The following is a 22,594-nucleotide window of genomic DNA, read 5'->3' on the forward strand; positions in this document are numbered from 1 at the left end:
TCTCCAAGTCTCCTTCCTGTTTCTCCAATGTAGATGGCTGGGCATTTACTGCAAGAGATACAGTAAATAAGGTTGCTGGAGGTACAAGATGCTGTCTGGGTGATCCGAAACTGTCCTGAGGGGCCTTGAATGAGTGTGGTGGTGGCTGTGTACTTGCAGGTGATACAGCGAGCTCTGTTGCAAGGGAAAGTGCCTGGTGTGGATGGTTGTTGACGGTGCTCAAGGGAGCTGTGAACAAGGAGGTTACGCAGATTAGGTGGTCAGCGATATGAGATGATAGGGCGATCAGAAAAGAGGGCCCCAATGGAGGGATCATCCTGTAGGATGGAAAAGTTGTGGTTAATGGTCCTGGGGATAGGAAGTGAGTTAGGGTGGTAAGGAAGCACCAAAGGAATGCGGTTGTTACGGCGGGAGTTCCTGATTGGGTTGATGTTCCGGGGGGTGTTTTTGGCTCGGGCAAAGGCCCTGTCAATCACACTTCTGGGGTATCCTCTGTTGATGAAAAATAAGTACATTTCGAGGGCTTGGTTCTCGAAGTCAATGTCGTCGCTGCATAATCGTCGCAACCCAAGGAACTGTGAAAAAGGAAGAGAGTTTTTAGTGTGGTTGGGGTGAAATGAGCTGTAAAGGAGGTAGCTGTGTGAATTTGTGGGTTTGTAATAAACTGAAGTGGACAGTCGGGGGTGGTTGATAGACAAGTGGATGTCTAGAAACGGAAGAGTGGTGGAAGATATGTTAACCCTATATTTGAGGGACGGGTGGAAGTTGGTGAAATGGTGCAGGAAGAACTCAAGCTGATTGTTGGAGCATGTGGCGGCACCGACGCAGTCATCAATATATCGTTTGTAGAGGTCAGGAACAAACGATTTTATATTTGCTTTCAATTAGTTAACTGATTACCATATGCACTACATTTTCTCATTAGTTACAAATGTTTCTTTGTGGAATTCTATCTGAGACCTAGGTGGCCTTTTACTTTTGAAAATATAAAAAACCTTTTATAGTTTTGTAAGGATTCTCAGTCTAGTTTCTTTGAAAAGTTCTTATTTGCATTATGACTGGTATAAGAATCCTTAATGTCAGCTGTTGCTATTCCTTTTACACTGTTCAATAAATAGTTGAAGTCTAAGCGGATTAAAAAGCATCACTCAGTCTAAAAGGCAAAATTTTCTCCTGCTGTAATAAGTAAAAATCAGACTAGGAATAGCAACTCAAAAACCACCTCACTAAAGAGCAGCAGTATTTGTGGAATGCATAGATGTTTATTAGGAAAAAGCGTTGACAAGCAAATGAAACAAAGACCACTTTTTTAATGAATCTACAAAATAAAAATCCATCTGAAAACAAAACCTGTCATCCAAACCCATTTCTAAATAGTCCTTCTAACTTAAGCAAACACTTGCCAACCATAGAAAAAGTTAGATCAGATTTAAAAAGCATGCAATCTGCATTCTTGTCCACCTACAGAAGATCCAAAAACATCCTGATGTTAATTAGCCAGGCTAGTAAACAAGGGATGAAGAAACAGAAAAAAGCATGGGGGCTGTAGAACTGCTCACAATAAAAAAAGTCTGGGACTGGCACGTCGATATGGTGCGAGGATATGAACAGATGCCTTTCTGCGCAGGGAAACAGTCACCTCCAGACAATGGCACTCCTTCCTTGGTCCTGCAACTTCCAATCAGCAGGCTAGGAATGTCATCCCGCTTCTGCGGTAGACACTCTGTCAAAGAGAAGAGGTGGGAGGGGGAGAGAGGGAGGAAAATCTGCAATGAATTATCACTTCTGCTCCACAGAGGCAGGCCATTTTTCCGGTTTTGTAGACAACACTGGCTGGAATGTAATATTTTTGTTTAATCTGAACATTTCTGGTGGTAGAGTTATAAGCAACCACTTTGTCTATTAAAAAACTCTTCAATGTGGTTAACAAGTGGTTTGCATTACTATTTAAGGAAAACAGTAGACACTTGGATATATGGCGTTTCAATACTTTAATTAGCTGCATTGTTTATTTGAGGAAGAAGGAAGAGGGTGGGGGGTACTGCTATCTGCTAGAATCTGTACACTCAAGAGGTCACTTTTAATGGCCATTGCTTCTAAAGTAGTAATATCACTTTTCAAAGTTGCAAACCACTATTTCAAACAGGGCTGTTGAGCACATGCTATTCTATGGATTATTTTACAATCCAATAATAAATATAATAATAAAAGAAATAAATCACAGGTTCCCCATCTTATAGTTTATGTATGGATTGTGCCTGATCACGCATGATAAAATAGTTAATTTATTAACTTAATGATAATAGCAAGAACAAAACAATAATTAAATCAAAGCTTTTCATCTTCTCTAAGATCATATTTTATTAAGTAGGTAGCTGCGTTAGCATGTATAGGCTGTAAAGGAACAAGTAAAGGTTTCACAGCCAAAACACTGTGTTTCTTTTCCTCTCATACATTTTTCAGCCTATCTGCAGAAACTATTAATCTTAATACTGACAAGGAATAATAACTGACATGACACTGTAAGGATATGCACGATAAAAACTCAACACAAATGAAATAGTGAACACACATTTAAATAACAACATTTGATTCTTCCAAAAAACAAGGTATAGCTTTATAATAAGAAATTGATATTGTAAGTTCTCATCAGTACACAAACATGTCAATGAGCTTCTTTTTTTTTATCCATAAACAGATGGACCTATTCAGATTCAAGCTAGATAGCAGGAACACAACTGTGAAGCCCCTAACTTGTATTTCCATATAAAGTACATTTCCCATGGAACAGCCCAGAGGTTCAAACTCTCCTCTTTGAAGTTCCACAGCACCACCTGTAACTCTTAGTAGTATGTGTACTGTATATTCATAGATACTACCAAAAAACCCAAGACCACACAGTGACGAACTGCACTGAAATTAGCTCTTAAAAGTCTTTAGAGATTTTACTGAGAAGAAAGCGGAGTGTCTAAAATATAAACAGACCCACATAACTGCTGTGCTACTTGGAAAGAAAATTCAATTTTTTCTGCTTGCATTGGCATATTTGTCATATTTGGGGCTGTGTCACATCACTGCAATCATCAAGAGATGCATGTACCGTATGACTGCTGTCATCGATGTTTAAACCTTTAAGGCAGAAGAAACAAACATTCTTCACAACCCGACAGTGGCTTATTTTCTAAATTTTTTATGAATTCTATATGAATATGCAGTAATAAGTAACTACTGGCACTCGTTCACCAGAAAGAAGCTAGATCTTTTCCTCTATTGGCTCTTTTAAATACTTTACTTTCTCTGGCCCTCATAGTTTTGGAGTATCTATGGTAATTTAGTAGTTATGATATGAGCAATGATCTATTCTACACTATATAATTTAAAATAAAATACATTATAAGTTCAGTATGCAGTTTCTACACAAAACTCCATAAAAATATGAGGTTAAGCTAATAATTGTGAACTCTGGGCCAGGCTCTGAAATTGTATACAGCATGCATTGTTTTACACAGTGACAGAGTACAACAGGGGATTCCAGTCTGTTCAGTGTGATACACTTTGAATGTGACGTTCATTTATTTCACTTATTTCCTAAGTGTTTTTTGTTGATGTTGTTTTTGTTCTTTTACTTCCTACTTAAAAAAACATCTAAAACTGAACCAGATGTTCCATTGTTGGCTAATTTGCAATGTGAAATAATTTGTTTTGTTGCTTTTTTCATTTCTTTGTATTACCCCTCCCCCATCTCCAGATTCTCTAACATTGAAAATATAAATCTAGCTCAGAGACCAGACCCAGACAGTGGAAGGATTTATTTAAGAACAGAGAAAGAAACCCAGCCCTTTAAACAAGATACAGCCCTGGAACACTCACTGGCTGGGCAAGTCGGAAAAAGAAAGAGAGGGAGAGACAGGATATAACGTTGACTTTCATTCCATTCCAGCTAACCTGGAACCTATAAAATACAAAAGATTCCCTAATTTCAACCATCAAGACTTGTGTCCTTTTTCTTTACAGCTACTGTTTCTAACTCACATTATCTGAGATTTAAAAAAAAGATATCAATATTTATGCTGCATATGCACATCTTATACTGAAAAATAAAAACAAAAAAAAAATTTTTGAAAAAGGTTTAAAAATAAATGCTTCCATGTGCCTTACTAATTTAATTCTATTATTATTCATACGTACTGTACAGTATATCCACTCCTCTAAAATTAATGGAAAACCATTGATATTTCTAATAGCCTGCAAAGAAAAAATAATACAAATATACCAAATGTCATTCTTGGATCTCAACATTTATTTTTTTTTCTCTAACTGAAGATATCATTAGGTGTTGCACATTACAGTTAACTTTATCTAAAGGCCTGCACTTTTTCACAGAGCTCATGGAAACCTCATTTTTGTATTAAAACTAATCCCTGAAGACATTTTAAATTGCTCTCTGTGGTCCTTGAGGGCAGAACTTCTGGTCAGTATGACAGTCATGTCCAGAATCATATTAAATGTTTTAGTTAGATACATGTGGTCAAAACTCTCTAATGGGTAAATGAGTGCTTACAGTATATGTATTACTTCTTTGCACCTAAATAATTCCTCAATCTACAGTAAGTCTCCTTCCCTGAGGTTGTTAGGTTTTTGCTGCCTACTCCTACAATGACAGGGATTTCCTTAATACTTTAATTGAAACCATAATATGAATGATTGAGGTGGTCACACACAACAATACATGACCACCACTAGTATAGTATCACATCTTATCTGATCTAATTTTCATTTCAGTCTGTGACTTAAACCATGCTCTTCTCTCTTCTTCTATATACACATGGAGGAATACTATCACTTCAGTAATGTGATCTAATGATAATTAGTCATAATTTAATAAAAGAGAATCATTAATGCGATTTGACTGTATCGTACCCGTGTTGAAAACGAGTTGACATTCAATTTTTTCATAGAGGCCACCAAGCTGGGAAAAAATGCATCGCAGGGTAGATACAGTAAAATTAATTGTACTTCAACAAAATAAACTATAGCTGTACTAAAGAAAGTGATAAATCAATTAGGTTAGCATAATTTATTAAATCCAAATGTGAAAAATAAACTGTAGATGTCTGAACACATCTTCACTGTTTTTTCATGCATCTTAAACAGATCTGTATGCTATAAATACCTAAATATACATTTAAGAACCAAGAAAAACAAGCCCTTCTGGCCTCACATGTAGAAAAAGTTTATTTATGATAATGCTGTGCATTCTGTCGCCACATCAATTAGCTGAAGTCAAATGTTTGGCGCCCAGTTGCATTAAAATGACAGGTAGTCAGAAAATTATCTGCTTCTTCGCCAACAGTCAGATTTGCAGCAAGGAATTTAAATACTGGTAAACAAGGCTGTACGAATTTCAGGCTCTTTAGAAGGCAAACTACAGTAGATAACCAATAAATTAAAAATAAATGTTTGATAAAGGTGGTAAGACAAATGAAAAAATATTACCCTTGGTGTTTCAAAACTACTGTAAATTTTAGGAAGCCCAGAAGCACCATTTATCTTCAATCTAACCCACTCAGGATTGAAAGGAAATCCACTTGAGCACACAACATAAACACTTTCGAAGAGCTGAGTAGTTTCCTATTAGATGCAAGACACAAACGAAAAGACAGACTCTTTAATTGGAAATGGGTTGCAGTCCAAATTTGCCTTGATAAGTTTATAATATGCGGATGTCAGAAGGGAAGTAATAGAGTAATATCTCAGGGAACAGTTCCTTCCTGCTCAGAATGTGTTTTAATTTAGACTCTAGTCACATTAACAGTTCTGGGACTGGAAAGGATTTAAAAGAAGCCTTTTTTTTTCTTCACAGAATTAACTATTTATACTTTGAGACTGGAAAAGAAAAAAACACAACAACAAATTATTCACATATGTTTCTCCCTTCCTCTAAGGAAGTGAAAAGTATCTACCAATACATTCTTCAAAAAGACATCACACATCTGTTGATAAAGACAGTACTTTAAAGTGGTTGAATCTGAGGGAGTATTATAAGAATATTCACAAAACCATCCCTGGAGATACAGGGTCTCTGTAATACATTGTTTTACGTTCACAATTACACAGAATTACAAAAGGGTTAAAAAGTCGAATTAGAAATCTACTTTTTTGTAGATTAAAGTAGATAAAGCACAATTTGTAATACTTACATTAAAAATGCAGTAATTTTAGTTTTGTGTCTTTCTCTACTAAATAAATGGTTCTACTAGTATTGCAAACCATAACACAAAGCACAATTTTCTAAACCTGTCCTTTTATTGTCAGGTTGATGACCGCATACTCTTCATAATAGAGCTACAGTATAAGAGAAGGCCATTTGGCTTATAAAGTCGAATAAAAGTTTCTTTTTTATTTTCTTAAAAACAAAGACAATATACTATGTGGTAAACAAGCTGATGTTAGAAGTCCGTGTGAACACTGTGGAAGTTTAAAAAAAGGTCCAAATGTGACCAATGAAAGAAAAACTGCAGACAGTACTTCACAACAGGTGTAGTAAAAGTGATGTGTATCACTATACATATTTTGGGAACCCTGCAATGCACCCTTAAAGGCATTCAGAGGAGGTCTTTGAATCTGAAGACTTGTCATAGACATGTCCTGGTTCTCTGACACTGGCCTCAACTGTGGGTGGCTCGTCTTTGCTGCTCACAGCTATGCCAAGTCTGTAGCTGCAGGTTGTGCTGGTGAAGTCCAAGAATAACCTGAAACACTCTGATACAGGGAGGCCTGGTTTTTTGGAAGGGTGGGATGTATTATATATCATAGCTAAAATACTGCCTGCTGACAGGACAAGAAGGAAGAGGCAGCGTGGTTACAGAACCTCACACAGAAAAGCACAAAGCATACAGCTGAAGTACATTCCTTCAGCCCAGTAAGTGACCTTTGCTGATTTTATTTGCCATATATTAAAAGCTCTGAAGACACTCAGCAGCTATGCAGAGGAGATATATCAAATCTGTAACTGGTCAATGTAATAGTCTACACACAGAAAAAGCAACGCTTAGGAATGTTATTACCAAGTCAAGTTTAATACACTCCAGTGGCTCACTGTTGCACATTTACACATGCTATTGGTTATCTAGTTGATATACTATAGACTGCGGAAATATTGCACTGACCCAGGACAAGCCACAAAGAACATGGTGAGGCAAAAACCTCTCTAACCGTGACAATGATCTTTTATTTTATACAGTGTATCATCCTACAGTTAGTCAATGTGTGATGGAAATGTGAATTTGTCAGTTTTCCTAGGACTTCCAGTATTCATTAAACTCAATATTATATACAGTAAGCTGAAAAGTTAAGTTTAAAGTAGAAGTTACTTACACTATGCATTTGAGTGTAATTACTATATACTTAAAATCTTAAACATAAGCGCATGTATTTAAATTCAGTAGTTCCTGTATTAAGAGAAAGCACTAAATTGAATAATTATATGTAAAATCTAAGAAAAATAGATGTTTTGCACTTTCTCAGGTGAAATATATACATCTCTGAACTAAATTATATAGTAAAATGCATTTTTTACTGTTTTAAGACATTGGCGGCACACCTCTTTAAATCACCCCTATCTCCCAATCATAAACTCCTAAAATCAGTATATTCTGAGTGCTGGTTACGGACCTACAAGGATATTATATTGGCCTGTTCGTACCATTTTCTGTGTGGCGTTTTCATAAAAAGGAAAAAAAATAGTTAAAAACCAAAACAAACAATGTTCATAATGACAGCTTAGGGAAATAATAGTCTATATCCTCAAATCTCTAGGGTGGAACAACATTGATCTCAAAGGAAAGTGGGACTTAGTTGAATTAGCTGCTTTATTAGTAAGAGAGGAAGTAAAAACTACTCAAGTGGCTCCTTTTATTGTTATTATTATTATTTTTTAACTAGTGTCCCAGGCTGAGTGAAAAGAAAGTTGATCATGTCAGGAAGCCAGGAACCCTCTCCAGGCTTTGTCGAGCAAGGAAGGAAGAAAATTGTTTGCACTCGGCTGCTCCCTGCTTCTCCTTCTACAGCTCTGCCAAGTTAGCAGGAAGGGGAGAAAGATGAATAACTGAGAAAGAAAGATGTTTATCTTTGAACAGAACCATGATGTCCTCTGTTTAGCCATGGAAGCCAAGACATTTAGTGCATCTGAAAGACAGATAGTCTCTTCTCTTAGAGAGATGATACTCCAATTATGACACTCCTGCCAGAGGGAACTCACACATGCAAGCTATTATGTAAAATATCTTCTTTTTTTAACTCCTACTACAGTGAAGGCCATTAGACATGGTTTCTTCAGTGCAACAAGCCAAATATGAAAATAAATAGTTTCAGGTATTTTTGTGCTCATGGTGACCACAGTTCCTTGGGTTATGGGGTTGAGCTTTTTTATTTTTTAGCTCTTCTCAGATTTCAAAAGGCAGGATGCTTCCTTCTTTTTAAGTTCTTTTTTTGCATTTGGAAATGACTATATAAATAGTTCACAAAAGGCCCAAATTGAACAGTCCATTGATATTACATTGCACATTTCTTCTAAGAAAGCCACTCACACCCCTGTAATCCAGCATACAGAATAAACATTAAAATCAGTTAAAAGAACAAGAATAAAACATGTGTGCTCTCATATTGTGTTAATTGCTGACTTATCAAGCTATTGATTAAAAAGTAAATTACCACTTTGGAGAAGAACAGCAGCTTCAAACTGATATCCATGCTTTATTTTTTACAAGATGAAATTTGAAAAATGATTTTATTTACCCCACCTAGTCTACAGCAGTTGTGGTCAACCATGTGGGCCGAAAGCAATGTAGACTGCTTGCCAGATGCAGTCCTAAGATTATCAGCCTTCTCTGATTTAGGGTTCTCTGATTGATACAGTATCTCCACTTTTCAGGTTCAGCACAGGCACTTTCCCCACACACTACCTACCTCTTCCTGTCAGTTCCCAGCCTTTCCCCTGGCTCATTTTCACTTAATTTAAATGACAGGGATTTATTTAATCAGGGAAGTGAGCCATAACGACCAAGGGTTCCCATACAGGCCTCCTCATCAGTATTAAGTTCTAACTATCTGACCAGGTCACTACTGTCCAAGTCAGCTTACAGCAAATAAAGAGTTTTGGATAAAGTGGGATCCTGAATTATTTCCTTGAGTTTGCCAACTTGATAGAAAGATAAATAGACATTTTCTGGTGAACAGATAATTTATTTTCACCTCATATTATTAAATAAAGTTACATATTTCTATATTCTCCTAAAAAAACATATACCATATATATAATCAATTTTCACTATCAGATTCCTTGTAATAATAAAACAAAATATCCATGAATAAAACCAAAGGTACAGCTGTTTCTTTAACTTTCTCCTTTACCAGGTGCAAATGAAAAAAAAAAGATTTCATTCAAAAAGGCAAGAGAACCAATGCTCATTCCTCCCAGGGTGCTGTCATTGGTCTTATGCCCTTGTTAACACATGATGTATTCCAAAAACATTTGTTGTGAAGAAACACCATTCTCTTTTGTTGATAGTCTTTCAGAGTGTGTCCATTACATTGCATATCCAAAATAAAGAAACTACTTATTTGATTAAAAAAAGCTATTTTACATAGATTAAGAGTTCCTGTTCCTGTTCGTTTTCCCCTTGTCTACCAGAACAGGAAACCTGTTTTGTTTTACTTCCTCTTTGCTGGTAGGTGACAACCTGCCTCTGACCTCTGGCTCTTCCTCCTCCTCTCTATGTTTCACAAAAAACAGCTCCAGGTAGACTGCTCCCTAATCTGAACTTGTTGATATCTAATAGTTCATATGAAAGAAAAGATGACCAAATTCCTTATTATTCAATTTGGGTTAAGAAGAAATCCCTCACCAGGTTTGCTTGAGAAACATTAAAACCTTCCAGTTTAACACCTTTATTGCCATTTTGTATTTTAGTGGTTATTGCCACAAAGTTACCAAATGTAAATGTGCCACAAACATAATGATTCACACCAAAATCAATATTATACTGTATAACCTTGACAGCAACCCCACCTTGCCATTAGGGTTAGATTATGTTGCAGTCTGACTTCTTAAAATGAGAATCCAACTTCCTGTGATAGTCTTTGCTTTAGACAGACTCTTTTCAAGTTAGGACCATTGTATTCAACTGTATCCTGTATCCATTGTATACAGTATCAAACTGTTTTGATACAGTATACTGTATACCAACTTACATTAGATTTGAATTATGTTGCATATTGTTCTTTGACATTTGAAGTTATCTTTGTTATTTATGACTATTTTTTTTATTTTACTCTTCTGGGACAGTTTAAATTGTTCTAATACTGTAAGTATGTTAATTGCCTGGATTTTGCCAATGTGGCCATAATATAGTAGTCTCACCAAAAAAAGTGTGATGTTCCTAGATTTGGTAAAAAAACCAATATGTTGATATTACCTCTTCTACTAACAATAAAAAATATTTATTGTTATTTGATTTTATCATACCACATATTTTTACAATTCTGGGCATGAGGGATGACAGAGAAGAGAGGGTTGCTTTTTGGAAAACATGTGAAGTGGGTAAAAAATTGCTTTTATTTCAAAGTTTTGACCACATTTTCTTTACTTTGTTGTCCAGACTCTTTGTTTAATTATTGGTGCCAATACGAATGCTGGACCTAACCCAACTCTTGACAGACTATGTGCAGCAGGGCCCCTTTCAGAATGCTACATATACAGCTCTGTGCAGATTTATGTCTGAGTGTGTGCAAATTGATGTTTAGTGAGTGTTTAACCTGTCAACCGGATTTAATGTTCTTTCCTGACAGACTGAAGCCCTGGTTCTGCAAGTGCCACTGTTGGATTAAATCAATAGAGGGTGGCATAAGGACTCTCCAGAGAAAAACAAAATAAGTGCATTAGCACGAATTGATAAGATGAATCAAATGGTTTGCACAAGAAGAGGTTTTGTAGTTTTGAGAAAAAGAATAGACTGGTAACATCTTGCGGCAAGACAAGCTTGAGGAGTAAAAGTCTATTCTAGTGGTGAGACAAAGCTAGGTTAGGATAATTTTAGAGCACAGAAGAGGGTGACTGATTAGGCTCATTACCTACTGTATGTGTTGGGCCAGGCTTACATAAAAGAGTTACAGCTAAGGTTTAGCTGAAACCAGTTGGCCTACTTTCCAGTCCTTTTACCTTGGTTCCCCAAAAGAGACAAACAGCCAACAAACAGTGGGATATCACTGTCCCATGAGCAGTTGACTGAATATTAATGCTCCCAATAGTTCATTTCTCTCATCATACACCTTAAGACAGGAGAAGAGTAGCAACCAAACTTACTAAGTTGTTTGGCAGACTTGTCAATGTTTCTTCATCGGTGAAAAAGTAAGTGTAAGGAGTGGAATGTCCTTACATTCCCTCAGGAAAGAGGCAGAAGTTAGGGTGTCCCTCTCCTGACTGACTTATCAGTGCCATTGGTATCAAAGCTCAGTCATTCATCTTTGGGGTGGTAATATCCCATCAGTTGGCGGCTACTATTAGAAATGGAAGAGAACACAGGTCACTGAAATCTGTTTGGCAAGCATTAAAGACAGAAGATAAGGTGTTCCTGTTTGCACTTACACACAACAGTGAGCACAGAACATTAAATATTGAAATCTCCACTTTCATTTTAAGTAATAAATACTAGCTGATTGCATATGTCTAAAGCAAACATAACTACATAAAGATTAAAGTTAAACTCATGCTGATCACATAGATTATGAATACAGCAATACTTTACACTGATGTAAAAATAAATTCAGTGACCCAGAATGTTGTCATTGTATATCAAGCAATTCAAATAGCTACTTTGAGAGTTTATTGGTCCCTCTTTCCTTTATCTTGCCATGTAGTGCAAAGATGAGCACTGAATCTGAAAAAAATAGTCTTAAATGTTTTAAAATACAGGAGAATATTAGCACCTTCAATTTATGAAAATGGATTATTTTTCCAGCCGTAATTCAAACAAAAGAGACATTTTTGCATGCCATCACTTCAATTTGGTACTTATTTTGGCATTTCATTGCAGATTCCAACTCCAGCTCAGTAGAAGGTTCAAAGCAGGTCACAAAGTAGAACCAATAATAAACTACACTGGGGGCACTGCACACCTGAAGATAACATAGCTATTTGAATATGCCTGAAAGCAAAAGTTGAAAAGTCACCACACATGACTGAAAGAACAGTTTTAGAGTTGGGACCCTGATACTATAAGCTTGGTTTAAGGATCACAATTTAGTACCCCCTTCATCAACACTGAGAAAAGAAGTGCCAGAGAGTAAATAGGGCTTAGCAGTATAAGCTTCAAAATACATAAATTAAAAATTATGCTTCTGTGCAAAATTTATCTTGTCAAAATTAATGGTGAAACCCATGATGAGCTAATCAGCTCCACAGCTTCCACTTTTCTGGAATTGCTCGTCAGTCTCAAAGGCAAATTGAAACAGTGCGTTAATGTATAAAGAAACAGATTAGAAATGGAAATATGGCATACATGTACAAAGACATAAGTCTGTCTAAAAAAAACTTGAAAGAGAATAAAACACCCTGGAAATATTTTAGTAACTTGTCCAGAGACAAAATAGAGACAGGATTGTGGAAATTGGCTTGGAGGATCACTTCCACAGCCATATTGAAATGCTGAAATAAACATGGCTGTACCCTTTACATATTCATGACCAGACTTCAGGATTTGTTTCAAATGTAACTGGATGTACTATGGCAAAACATCTGCGTGTAGGAGTCACACTACTCAAAACAGTGCAATTATACCTTAAGTACTGACATCTACAGTAGAATTTATAATTGGTCTATGGAAAAAAAGAATTCATGCATTTCATTTAGCACTTAAAGAAGAATGAGTTATCTTTGATATACTGTAAGAGTTTCATTAACATAATGGAATAATAAATGCTATTTGGTATATTTAATGTACTCCAATGTATTGATCATTTTAGTGTTATAGTTCTATTTGTATGTTTTTAAAATAACTGCTACATAAAAAAACAGATGCTCAGATGAACATTGTCAAAAGTGAATTTGGAATAATCAATTTATTAATAAATAAGAATGTCACACTCTGGATAGTTACAACTCTTGCTCATCAAAATGGAAAGTTTGTAAAGATTTATAGTTACAATATGTCTTAGCCTGGCCCTTCATTAGCTGCTGAGTATAATTCTTCTAAATACCGCCACATTACACTAATCACAAGGAATACAAGAACTTCTGTTAATGCCAGTTTTACCCCAGTTATGCATCATACAGGCTATGCTGTTCTCCACTGGGTAGGATAAAGTAAATTGGACCACTTTCTATTGTTTTGTTCCCTAAAATTGATTAGATTTCAAAATAATATAGTCAAGGGTTTCAACACTGATCTACATTAAGTTGCATTTAGAATATGAGTGGCTCATTTGGTTAAATCCTCTGTCCAAACAGAGAGATGATGCCGATAGAACGGAATGTGCCATATAACAGCAATGGCCTATAGTTTTAAGGGGCTGAGTTTCGTAGATGACCCTTGACTTGTTGCACTATAGAAAGTGCACATCTGCACATTAGTGCACAGCTGGTGCAGCTGTGTCTGTTCTCAACCTGGCTCACAAGCTGCTATTTTGCAGTAGCAAAAACAAGACATCACATTTATGTTCTTTCAATTCGCATCATACATTATGTTGAAATAGTGATCACTTGGGACAAAGAATAATTCCTCCCTCTTCTTTTTTTAAAATGTAGAATTCCAAAACGAAGTACAAAAAGCTCTGCTAAGATGCTGAATGGTGTATGGAAAAAAGGCTCAGAGATAATGCTGCAATCACACAGGCCCCCAGCAAAGCCAAGGAAGTTGCTGATGTGTCAGAGTAAGAAAATCCTTGTCAACTTTAAACCAGTCTAACCCTAGCAGTGCACAGCTAACTGTGGGGTTGTGCTGCCCCTTGGGAAATATCAGATACTAACGGATAATGACAGAGCTCAGATTAAAACCAGTAATCTCCACAGCTAAGGGCCCAACCTGCCCTAATTTTGAACGCAGGCCTTTTTTCAGTTAACCCATTAGGAAGCTACTGAAGGGTAATAAGATAGGGCATAAAAAGGTAGAATCCCTGATGACTACACCTTTCTAATGTAAGAAAAAAAAATACTGTACATGGAAATAATCTTATGGAAGTATCAGTAATATATAAAGCAACTACAGGAGTAAACCATTATGAAAATAAAAAAACTGATTCTAGCTAAAATAGATAATAATACTTTTGCCCAGAAGCAGTAAAATGTGGTGTTATTACACTAGAAAAAACAGTCTCTTAGCAGAAGGTTTGTCTAAAAATAAAACTACTACCTTTATCTACTACCCATGTTATTGAACCCAGACCAAGGGAAAACACTCATGAATCACCTTGATTCTAGCACATGAAATTACAGCTTCATAAACCTAACATCACGAATTGTGCAGATTAAAACCTATGATATGACCTCTTTCAGATTATGACAACTAAACCAAATCAGCTGTTTTCTTACTGCTGAGTTATTTAAGAAAGAAAAAAACACTCATTTAGATACAAAAGAGGATTTATATACATACAACCTCCCATGCACACAGTCACCAACCCACATGCATGCAAACAGAAATACGTGAACACAAACATTGCGTTATGTGCAATGATTTGAACAGAAAGCAATGACAAACAGGTGTGGCAGTGCCTCGAGGAACCACAGCTGCAACGTCTCGCTCATATCAGCTTGTCTACTTGAACTGGAACTCTTTTTTATTGAAAATGGCACAGAGTGCACATCTCAATATGTATATATAAATATGAATTATAATTGTTTTAATAAACATGATAAGACAAATGTACATTAAAAGGACAAAAAGTTTGACTTCGCCTATCCTTAGAGTTTCATCTCTAACTAAACACATAACAGTTGAACCTTAATTGATTTCCCACATTCTGATTGATTCCATTCCATGTTTAACATAGTATTAATGATAAATCAAACCATACAACCCCAATAAACTATGCCAAACACAAAGAAATTAAGTTTAAACTCAATGTGGTGCACTAGTTCTGATTCATCTGCCAGCAGAAAAATGTATTCAGATGCCTCTGATACGGTGTTGATTCAGTGCATTTCCTATCCTTGCTGTCTTTGAAAATACATATTTTCCTTTACAATTTGTAAATGGTAGGAACAGGAAAATGTGTCATTTATTCTCAGAATTTTCTTGATTCTAAGAAATGTTGTATAAATGTACACAAAAGTAAATGTTTACTGAAGACCATTAGCAGTTTGTCTGGAGATTTATCAAGCTCTTCCTGTACAAACAATATGAACTGCCTGCTTTCATCAAGGACATTTTGCTCTATGCTGTTGGGGTAAACCGAGTAAAGTTCAGCAGTAAGCATGTGATTGTCAAAAACTAAGCAGGGGGTTTCAAACAGCACACCAAAGCTAATGTTCAGCAACCCACCAGCAGAGAAAAGAAGATAATGACTTTGAAATTCCAACAATAAAAGTTTCAATGGGAAATTCTGCACTTCATAATTTGCAGAATTCTGCCCAAATTTGGTAAGGTCAAATAGAACCTCCTACTGCTTAAATGTACAGTATTTTTCAGGTACAAGTACTTTAAGTACAAATTATTTTTTATATCTTACAGCATTTTATACAGGCAGCATGGTAGCATAGTGGTTAGCATCATTGCTTTGCAGCACCGGGGCCCTGGGTTCAATTCTGGACCTGGGGTACTAACTGCGTGGAGTTTGTATGTCCTACCCGAGTTTATGTGGATTTCCTTTGAGTTCTCCAGTTTCCTCCCACATTAAGTAAATTGTCTTCTGGAATACTTGGCCCTGGTGAGTGTGTGTCCTGCAATGATCTAGCTCCCATTCAGGGTGTATCCTGTTTTGTGCCCATGACTTGCCGAGATAGGCTCTGGCTCCCCCACAACCCTGAATTGGCTGAAGCAGCTAGAAATTGGATGTTTTTTCATGTGTTTTTAGTTTCATCTTCAAAATTCTGAAACTGTTCTCATTAGGAAGGCATGATTGCAATATCTTAGATGCTGTTTGTTCATATTGATGTTGCTCTTCTGTTATTCTGTGACTGCAGGCTGATCATTAACATCTGAAGAACATCCATCCATCCATTAAAAAAGAACGCTTACTCTTGGTTAGAGTTGAAGCAACCTGGATTCTATCCGAGAAGCACAGGTATTAAGGAGGGACTTCACCCTCGATGGGTCACCTGTTCATCACATGGAGTGTTTGTGTGACACATACAAAGAAAATTTAGACACACCAATTAGCCAAGCTGGTTTTGGTGGGTAAACTGGAGTACACAATGAAAAACCTTGACAATACTGGGGAGAGCATGTAAACACATGGAAAAGTGTCACAAAAAAGCACAATAATTTGGCTGTGTCCAAATTTTTCATTTCACTCTGGAGGGAAGCCATATCCAAACAGGTGTCATATGACTGGTCTGTACTGTGTATGTTGGTTCACATACAATGCTTCATGAAACTTTTTAAATGTTTTTTAAAACAGCTAAATATAGAAGCCACGTGTATTTTATACCGTGTAGATATCAACGACTGAGTTATAATATGTTGTAATATGATCCCCACCCTTCACAGGAGCTCTGTATCAGACAAGTGAGTTATGGAAGAGGTACAGTATCATGGATATACACTTACAGAATACAGAAAAGAGCAGGCTACCTTGGAAAACAACAAAATTGTGTATTAGGTTCTGGATTAGTACAAGAGTAATGGGTCTAGTATGTAAAATGTTTTGGCAGAGAAGGGATTTTACCCACCAGTGCCATTGGTCCATGTGTTTATCCAGCACTGGAGGTTAACACCAATATAAACATTCAGGATGAGCCGGAAGTCAGCAGGCGTGAAAAGTCTCCACATACCATGAAAAAGACAATTTGACTTCATGTCAGCTGAGGAGAAAAACAATTATTTGTTAGCAAAGCCTAACAGCTCAGTATGAGCAAACAGGGACAACGGTTAGAAAAAAGACAAACAACAAAATTCTTTTTGCACAGTACAATGTCAAAAAAATAGGAGGAGTGAAATGAACAGACACTTTATTTTATGAAGGATGGTGAGAGGATTACTTTGAATGCAATCAGACAAGATACCATTTACTGTACAACTTTTCTCACTGCTCATATCCTGAATTCAAATGCTGTCAGTGGATTCTTCTGAGCCAGAGATGTGGAAGAACTGGAAAACTTCAAGATTTACAGTGATACAGCACCTCTGAGATTTCTGGGCAAAGAATTAAGAGGTTCTTCTCTTTAGACATACAGGTTCCATCAGGAGCACAGCAAGATCCATTTAGGCTAAACACAGAACAGCTTCCACCAATTCGCTGATTTAATTGGCTGTACACCAACTCCAGGTGTAGAAGGACTGGGCAGATGCCATGAGGGAATGCTAACAGTAAATCAAACAGGTAAAGGATATCGGCAGCAATCAGTTCAGCAATATGCAAACTGGAACAAGTTCAACCAAACCATTTATAAAATTTTGAGATGAGAAGTATACAAAAAAGAGGGCTCCCGCTGCCTGCTGCTAACTAAATCCACAGATAGATTACACGCCACTGAAATAAACACTTCCAGATGCGGCCATACTTAAAAACATTTACACTAGAAAAAGATTGGTTTCATAAATCTAAAAATGGGAGTCAAGAAGCCTTTTCTTTCTTCAGGCTTAGTCTTGGCTTCCTCCATTTTTATTTTTTATGGCATAATATTTCTTTCTAATTTTTTTTGTAATGAAACATATTTATGCTTTAACAAATAAGAAATGATATTTCTATCTTGGCCATTGTTTTTGGCCTGCAAATGCAAGAATCCTGTCTAGTTTGAGACAGATATTGCTTTGTCACTTGTATTTTATTAAAATATTAATTTCATAACTGTACTGTATATTAAACTTAATTGCAATGACTACAGTTAATGCAGTATGTAGCAGCTACACTTAACTATAAATTGCATTTCTAAAACAACATTCTGGTATTTCGCCTTACATTAAAAATCAGCCTCTTTATAATACCACAGCATTTACCATAGACTCCACTTTGGAACACAGAATGATAAAATGGTGCCCTACCCCATAAGACTATGTCTTATCTCTATCTACATTACATTTTCCTTGGCCTTAAGTTAAAACCACTTGGAGCTAAAAAAAATTAAAACAAATGCCTTAAACCCAAGACAAGTTTTCCACATATTTTACAACTTTGAATAAAAAACACACAAATGCTGAAGTTCAGATTACTCTTACACTAAGACCCCACATCAAGGAGCCACTACGTTTTTGGTAGTATGGGTTTTTTTCTCAATAAAAAAACATTGTACAAGTTAGAAACATTGCCACGGAAGCCTAAGTGAAGGGTAAGTACCATACGTACACGCTAACCCTTGAATATCAAATTGAAAATACAGTATCATTTAGATACAAATACGCTGTAATTAGTCATATAATCTTTTCACACATACCATTTTAGTTGCTGAGAAGAATTAAAAGGAACCTCAAAATCAAGAATCAGGACATGAAGACCCTTGCAAATGTAGTCACCCCTTGCAAGATTTCCAATTTTTGTTGCTGTCTAAGCTTGTAATCATGAAACTTTCAAATTTGACATTATATTTAGAACGTATAGTACATATCTACTCCAAACTAAGATGATAAAGTTAGAAAATGAGGTGATTCTCAGCTGCTTAAGTATTCAACCCTTTTGCTATGGCATATCTCAATCGTTGTGAAAGAGATTAAAAGGTCGCAAAATTATTTAAAAGATATCTGACTGGGTCCAATCAAAGTGGTTTAACTAGACTATATTTCCGTCTCATCTTCCTCTGTAAGTTCCCTCAGACATTACATTTCATTCCACAACTCAAATAAAGGCAACTAATACAGTGCAACAAATTCACCATTAAGACCAAGGAGTCAAGAATGAAGTTAAGTGGAAGAGAAGCACAGATCAGGAGCAGGTTACAAGAGACTTTAACAAGAAAGTCGTTGATGATCATTAAGAAGTGGAACATGTGTCATACCAGAGTGAACCCAGTCCCTACACAATACCAGCCTGTATAAGTTAGCAGTGAGAAAGAAGTCTTTACTAAAAAACACTCATATCTTAAATCTCATGAGAGAAATACCGCTGACATGTGGTAGAAGGTTTTAAGGTCAAAACAAAAAATGAACTTTTTGGTAGATCATAAAGAAGAGAGTGAATATTGTTGCTCAGTCAAATACAGTACATGATTTGAATCCAAAATAAAATGTATGCTGAGGGAAAATCCAAGCTGAAGATTGCAATCATTTTTTTAAATTTTGAGACCAGTTTTACCAAGAAAAACAGTTAAAGATGACATTGTCCCACTACGAAAAGCTGGTAGAGACCAAAATAGATTCATTAAGATTTACAGCAGTAATTGCTACCAATGGTGTTTCCACCAAATACTACATTAGGGTATAAGATATATAAGATAGATGCAATCAGTAAATTTCAATTTGTACATTTTCTTTGTAGGTTTTGGTGATGTTGTGATCAAAATTGTTCATTAGAAATTTGTTTTATCTTTATTGTAGAGGGTGGATACTTTTGTAAGGTGCTAGAGATTACAGGTATCAGATCACGAAGGCCAAACAGCATGAAACAATTTAACAGAAATTTGGACCCACAAGCACACCTGTTACAGGTATGGGAAAGATATTGGTAAGACTGTGAAACATTTAATGTAAATATATTCATCGGAAAGTTGAGCAAATAAACAGTTTGCACAGAGCACCCAGTCTTCATTTACTGCCCAAAATGTGTAAAGTGTCAGAGGAGATACAGTACGCGCTGAAAAGAACAAAACAATCAACATGACAGCACAAGACAAGGTACTATACCACAGAGCACATATCATAAATACCTCTATGGGTGGCAAATCTAGAACAGGGGCTAATGACATAAGCATGTCTTATTTTGCCTCAATCTACACAACAATTCTCCCATTTTCAAATACAGGCCCACAAATTTACATTTCAAAAAAATGTAAAAATAAAGATAGTTCCATAACCAGCCAAGGATATTTAAAGAAAGTTGAAAGGCTATCATATGCTAACTGATTAATAGGCCCTAAATTAACTGGCAGTAAGACCAATTACCAGTCTCTTTCAGTTTATTGGGTGTATAGAAACGACAGTAGTACATTTATTATCATTTATTAACATAGCTGCCAACAAATATAAAGAAATCATCAGATTATAAACATATTAAAATTAAAACAGTTAAACTGTTAACAGTATTTGTATTGGAATGCTGATTAAGCTATAGTTTAGGAAAGTTTAAATGCTCAATTAACAAGCTAATTTTGGTGTTTTATGCAATTGTTTAGAAATCTGTTGCATCCATAGGGTTGTAGGGTAAGACAGTCAAACAAACACAATGGTCAGTATAATTTTATAGTATCCTATTACTTGTCGTACTCTTTCTTTTAACATGGTGATAATCGATGCATCTATTTTTATAATACACTGATGAGTTATTCTGGGACAAAAGGTGGATTGGATTATAGAAAGTGTTGTCAGGGAGTTTTTAATTATTCATTAAATATTTTTTTATTTAAAAGAAATGTTTCCAGTATGGAAACATTTGGATAAATGAATGAATCATATGCAAATTAACCGAAAAAACTATCCAGAACACACACCGATGGTTTCATAGATGACATCTGATACATAACCCTTTAATATGAAAGATTAGGGGTTCATTACCTAATAGAGAAAACGAAATATGTTCAAAATGAAAGGCCAGTGCCCATCTGTAAGAGTTGGCTCTACAATAAAGGAAACAATATATTCAAGAGGGGAGACTATGTTAAGTAGAGCTCATCTGTAAAATAACCCGCCCATTAAAGATCCCCTTTAAAGTAACACAACTGTAAAGAGGTCAAAAGAGATGGCAAGGAGAAAGGTAATTGAAAACAGACAAAAGTTCTAATAAATCCCATTGAAATTAGTCCAATTTTATTCCTTGTATAAATTCTAAAATGATGTTCTTTTAAAAGCCTATTCTGTAAACACACTCTTTGAGAAGAGAAAGCATAGGCTATTTCCATGCTGAAAAGACACACAAAAAAAACAAATTTTTGACTGTGTGTAATTTTTTTCTTTTATTACTATTTTCTGTTTACTGTAGAATTAACCTCTGCTTGTCCCTATACAGCTCACATGATGGTACAGCTCCCAACATTAACATCTAGCATTATACTGTACAATATATTATTGTAACGCAACGGGGGTTCAGGCGGGCGCCCTTGCCGCATTAGGTCGGCCTCCCACCGTCGGGGGCTCGAACCCGGGACTCCCGCGTCACTCAACAGGGGCCCAGCCCGGTGAGCCAAAGAGAGATCTCTCTTCAGCCCAGTACCTGTAGTCCTGCTATCACAGGGAAGGGCGGCGACGTCACCGTTCTGGTAAGCCGGCTCTTACACAGTGCCTGTCGGCCGTAAGCGTTACATTATTATAAAAAATCAATTTTGCACAGAATAGTAATTTGTGGTTGCATATCACCACTCCTATTATCACTGATAATTAAATAATCATAATATGTCACATTAAGTACAGTAGGTACATTTCCCACGCATCACAATTGTTCTGTAAAATAGGAATATCTTTACTAAAACTACCTGGTATATATATCAATTTCTGCTCATGCTCAAGTTCTGAAATTGCTGTACAAATGATGTACTGTAAATGTACTTTGGAACTTTCATTACAATGGTATGCCCCATGTGCATTAGCTTGAAAAGCATATTATAAACACTGCTTTACTAAGATGGATTGGAATATAGTGTGAAACAAATGTGATAATGTTGCCAATCTATGGCAACTCCAACCATCCATTGCTCCAAAAAAACTTTCTATATCACCTTTCACCCCAACACATCTTACATCATCCACCACTGAAGTGCAGCACCCACTTGGATGATGATCCACACACACACTTGTTAAAAATTCCTGGTTTTCCTAAAATTCTCCTGCATTTTTACATCCAGCAGGTTAATATAATTTTTTGCAGCTAGTTTCTGAGCTCTGCATTGTCATGCTTTTACAGAATAATGATATATTTACATGTGCGGTCACTATAACATAATAATTAATATGTAATGCATAGCTTATAGAACTTCACAACATAAATACACATAAAGCAACTGTAGGCTATAAGTAGTCACAGAATTCTGTGGATTTTGCCACCAGAGGCCGCCACTTCATTCACAGAGTGAGAACAATTTCAAAGTGCTACAGTATGCGCTTGAGGATAAAATCTCTATTTAAAGGCACCCCTGCAGGAAAACTGAAATATCTGACAGCTCTGTAGATGTCCCTACATAAGATTAACTTTCAAAGATTAAACCACATAGTGTTTGTTCCAAAAGCAGAATCAGCTAATTCTGGTAATATGCTCAGCACAACTAATTCAGTTAACTCTAGAATTATAATTTGAAAGTTAA

At 36.1% G+C, this 22,594-nt stretch overlaps 1 protein-coding gene across 12 annotated transcripts in view; it reads right to left on the reverse strand.

Moving 5' to 3' along the window:
• Positions 1-1,240: 1,240 nt before the first annotated feature.
• The window catches only part of supt3h (SPT3 homolog, SAGA and STAGA complex component), a 229,535-nt gene continuing 208,181 nt past the window's right edge, over positions 1,241-22,594 (reverse strand). For 10 of the 12 annotated variants that reach the window (XM_069179534.1, XM_069179564.1, XM_069179531.1 and 7 more), the window contains one exon: positions 1,241-1,766. In XM_069179534.1, coding sequence (XP_069035635.1) covers positions 1,503-1,766 — 264 coding nt within the window. In that variant the 3' untranslated portion in view covers positions 1,241-1,502. Of the gene's footprint in view, positions 1,767-11,362; positions 11,557-22,594 lie in introns of all 12 variants that reach the window. The other 2 variants (XR_001478287.2, XM_015345905.2) reach the window with 2 other exon arrangements.

This window comes from Lepisosteus oculatus, chromosome 2 (assembly GCF_040954835.1).
Source record: "Lepisosteus oculatus isolate fLepOcu1 chromosome 2, fLepOcu1.hap2, whole genome shotgun sequence".
Lineage (NCBI taxonomy): Eukaryota > Metazoa > Chordata > Actinopteri > Semionotiformes > Lepisosteidae > Lepisosteus > Lepisosteus oculatus.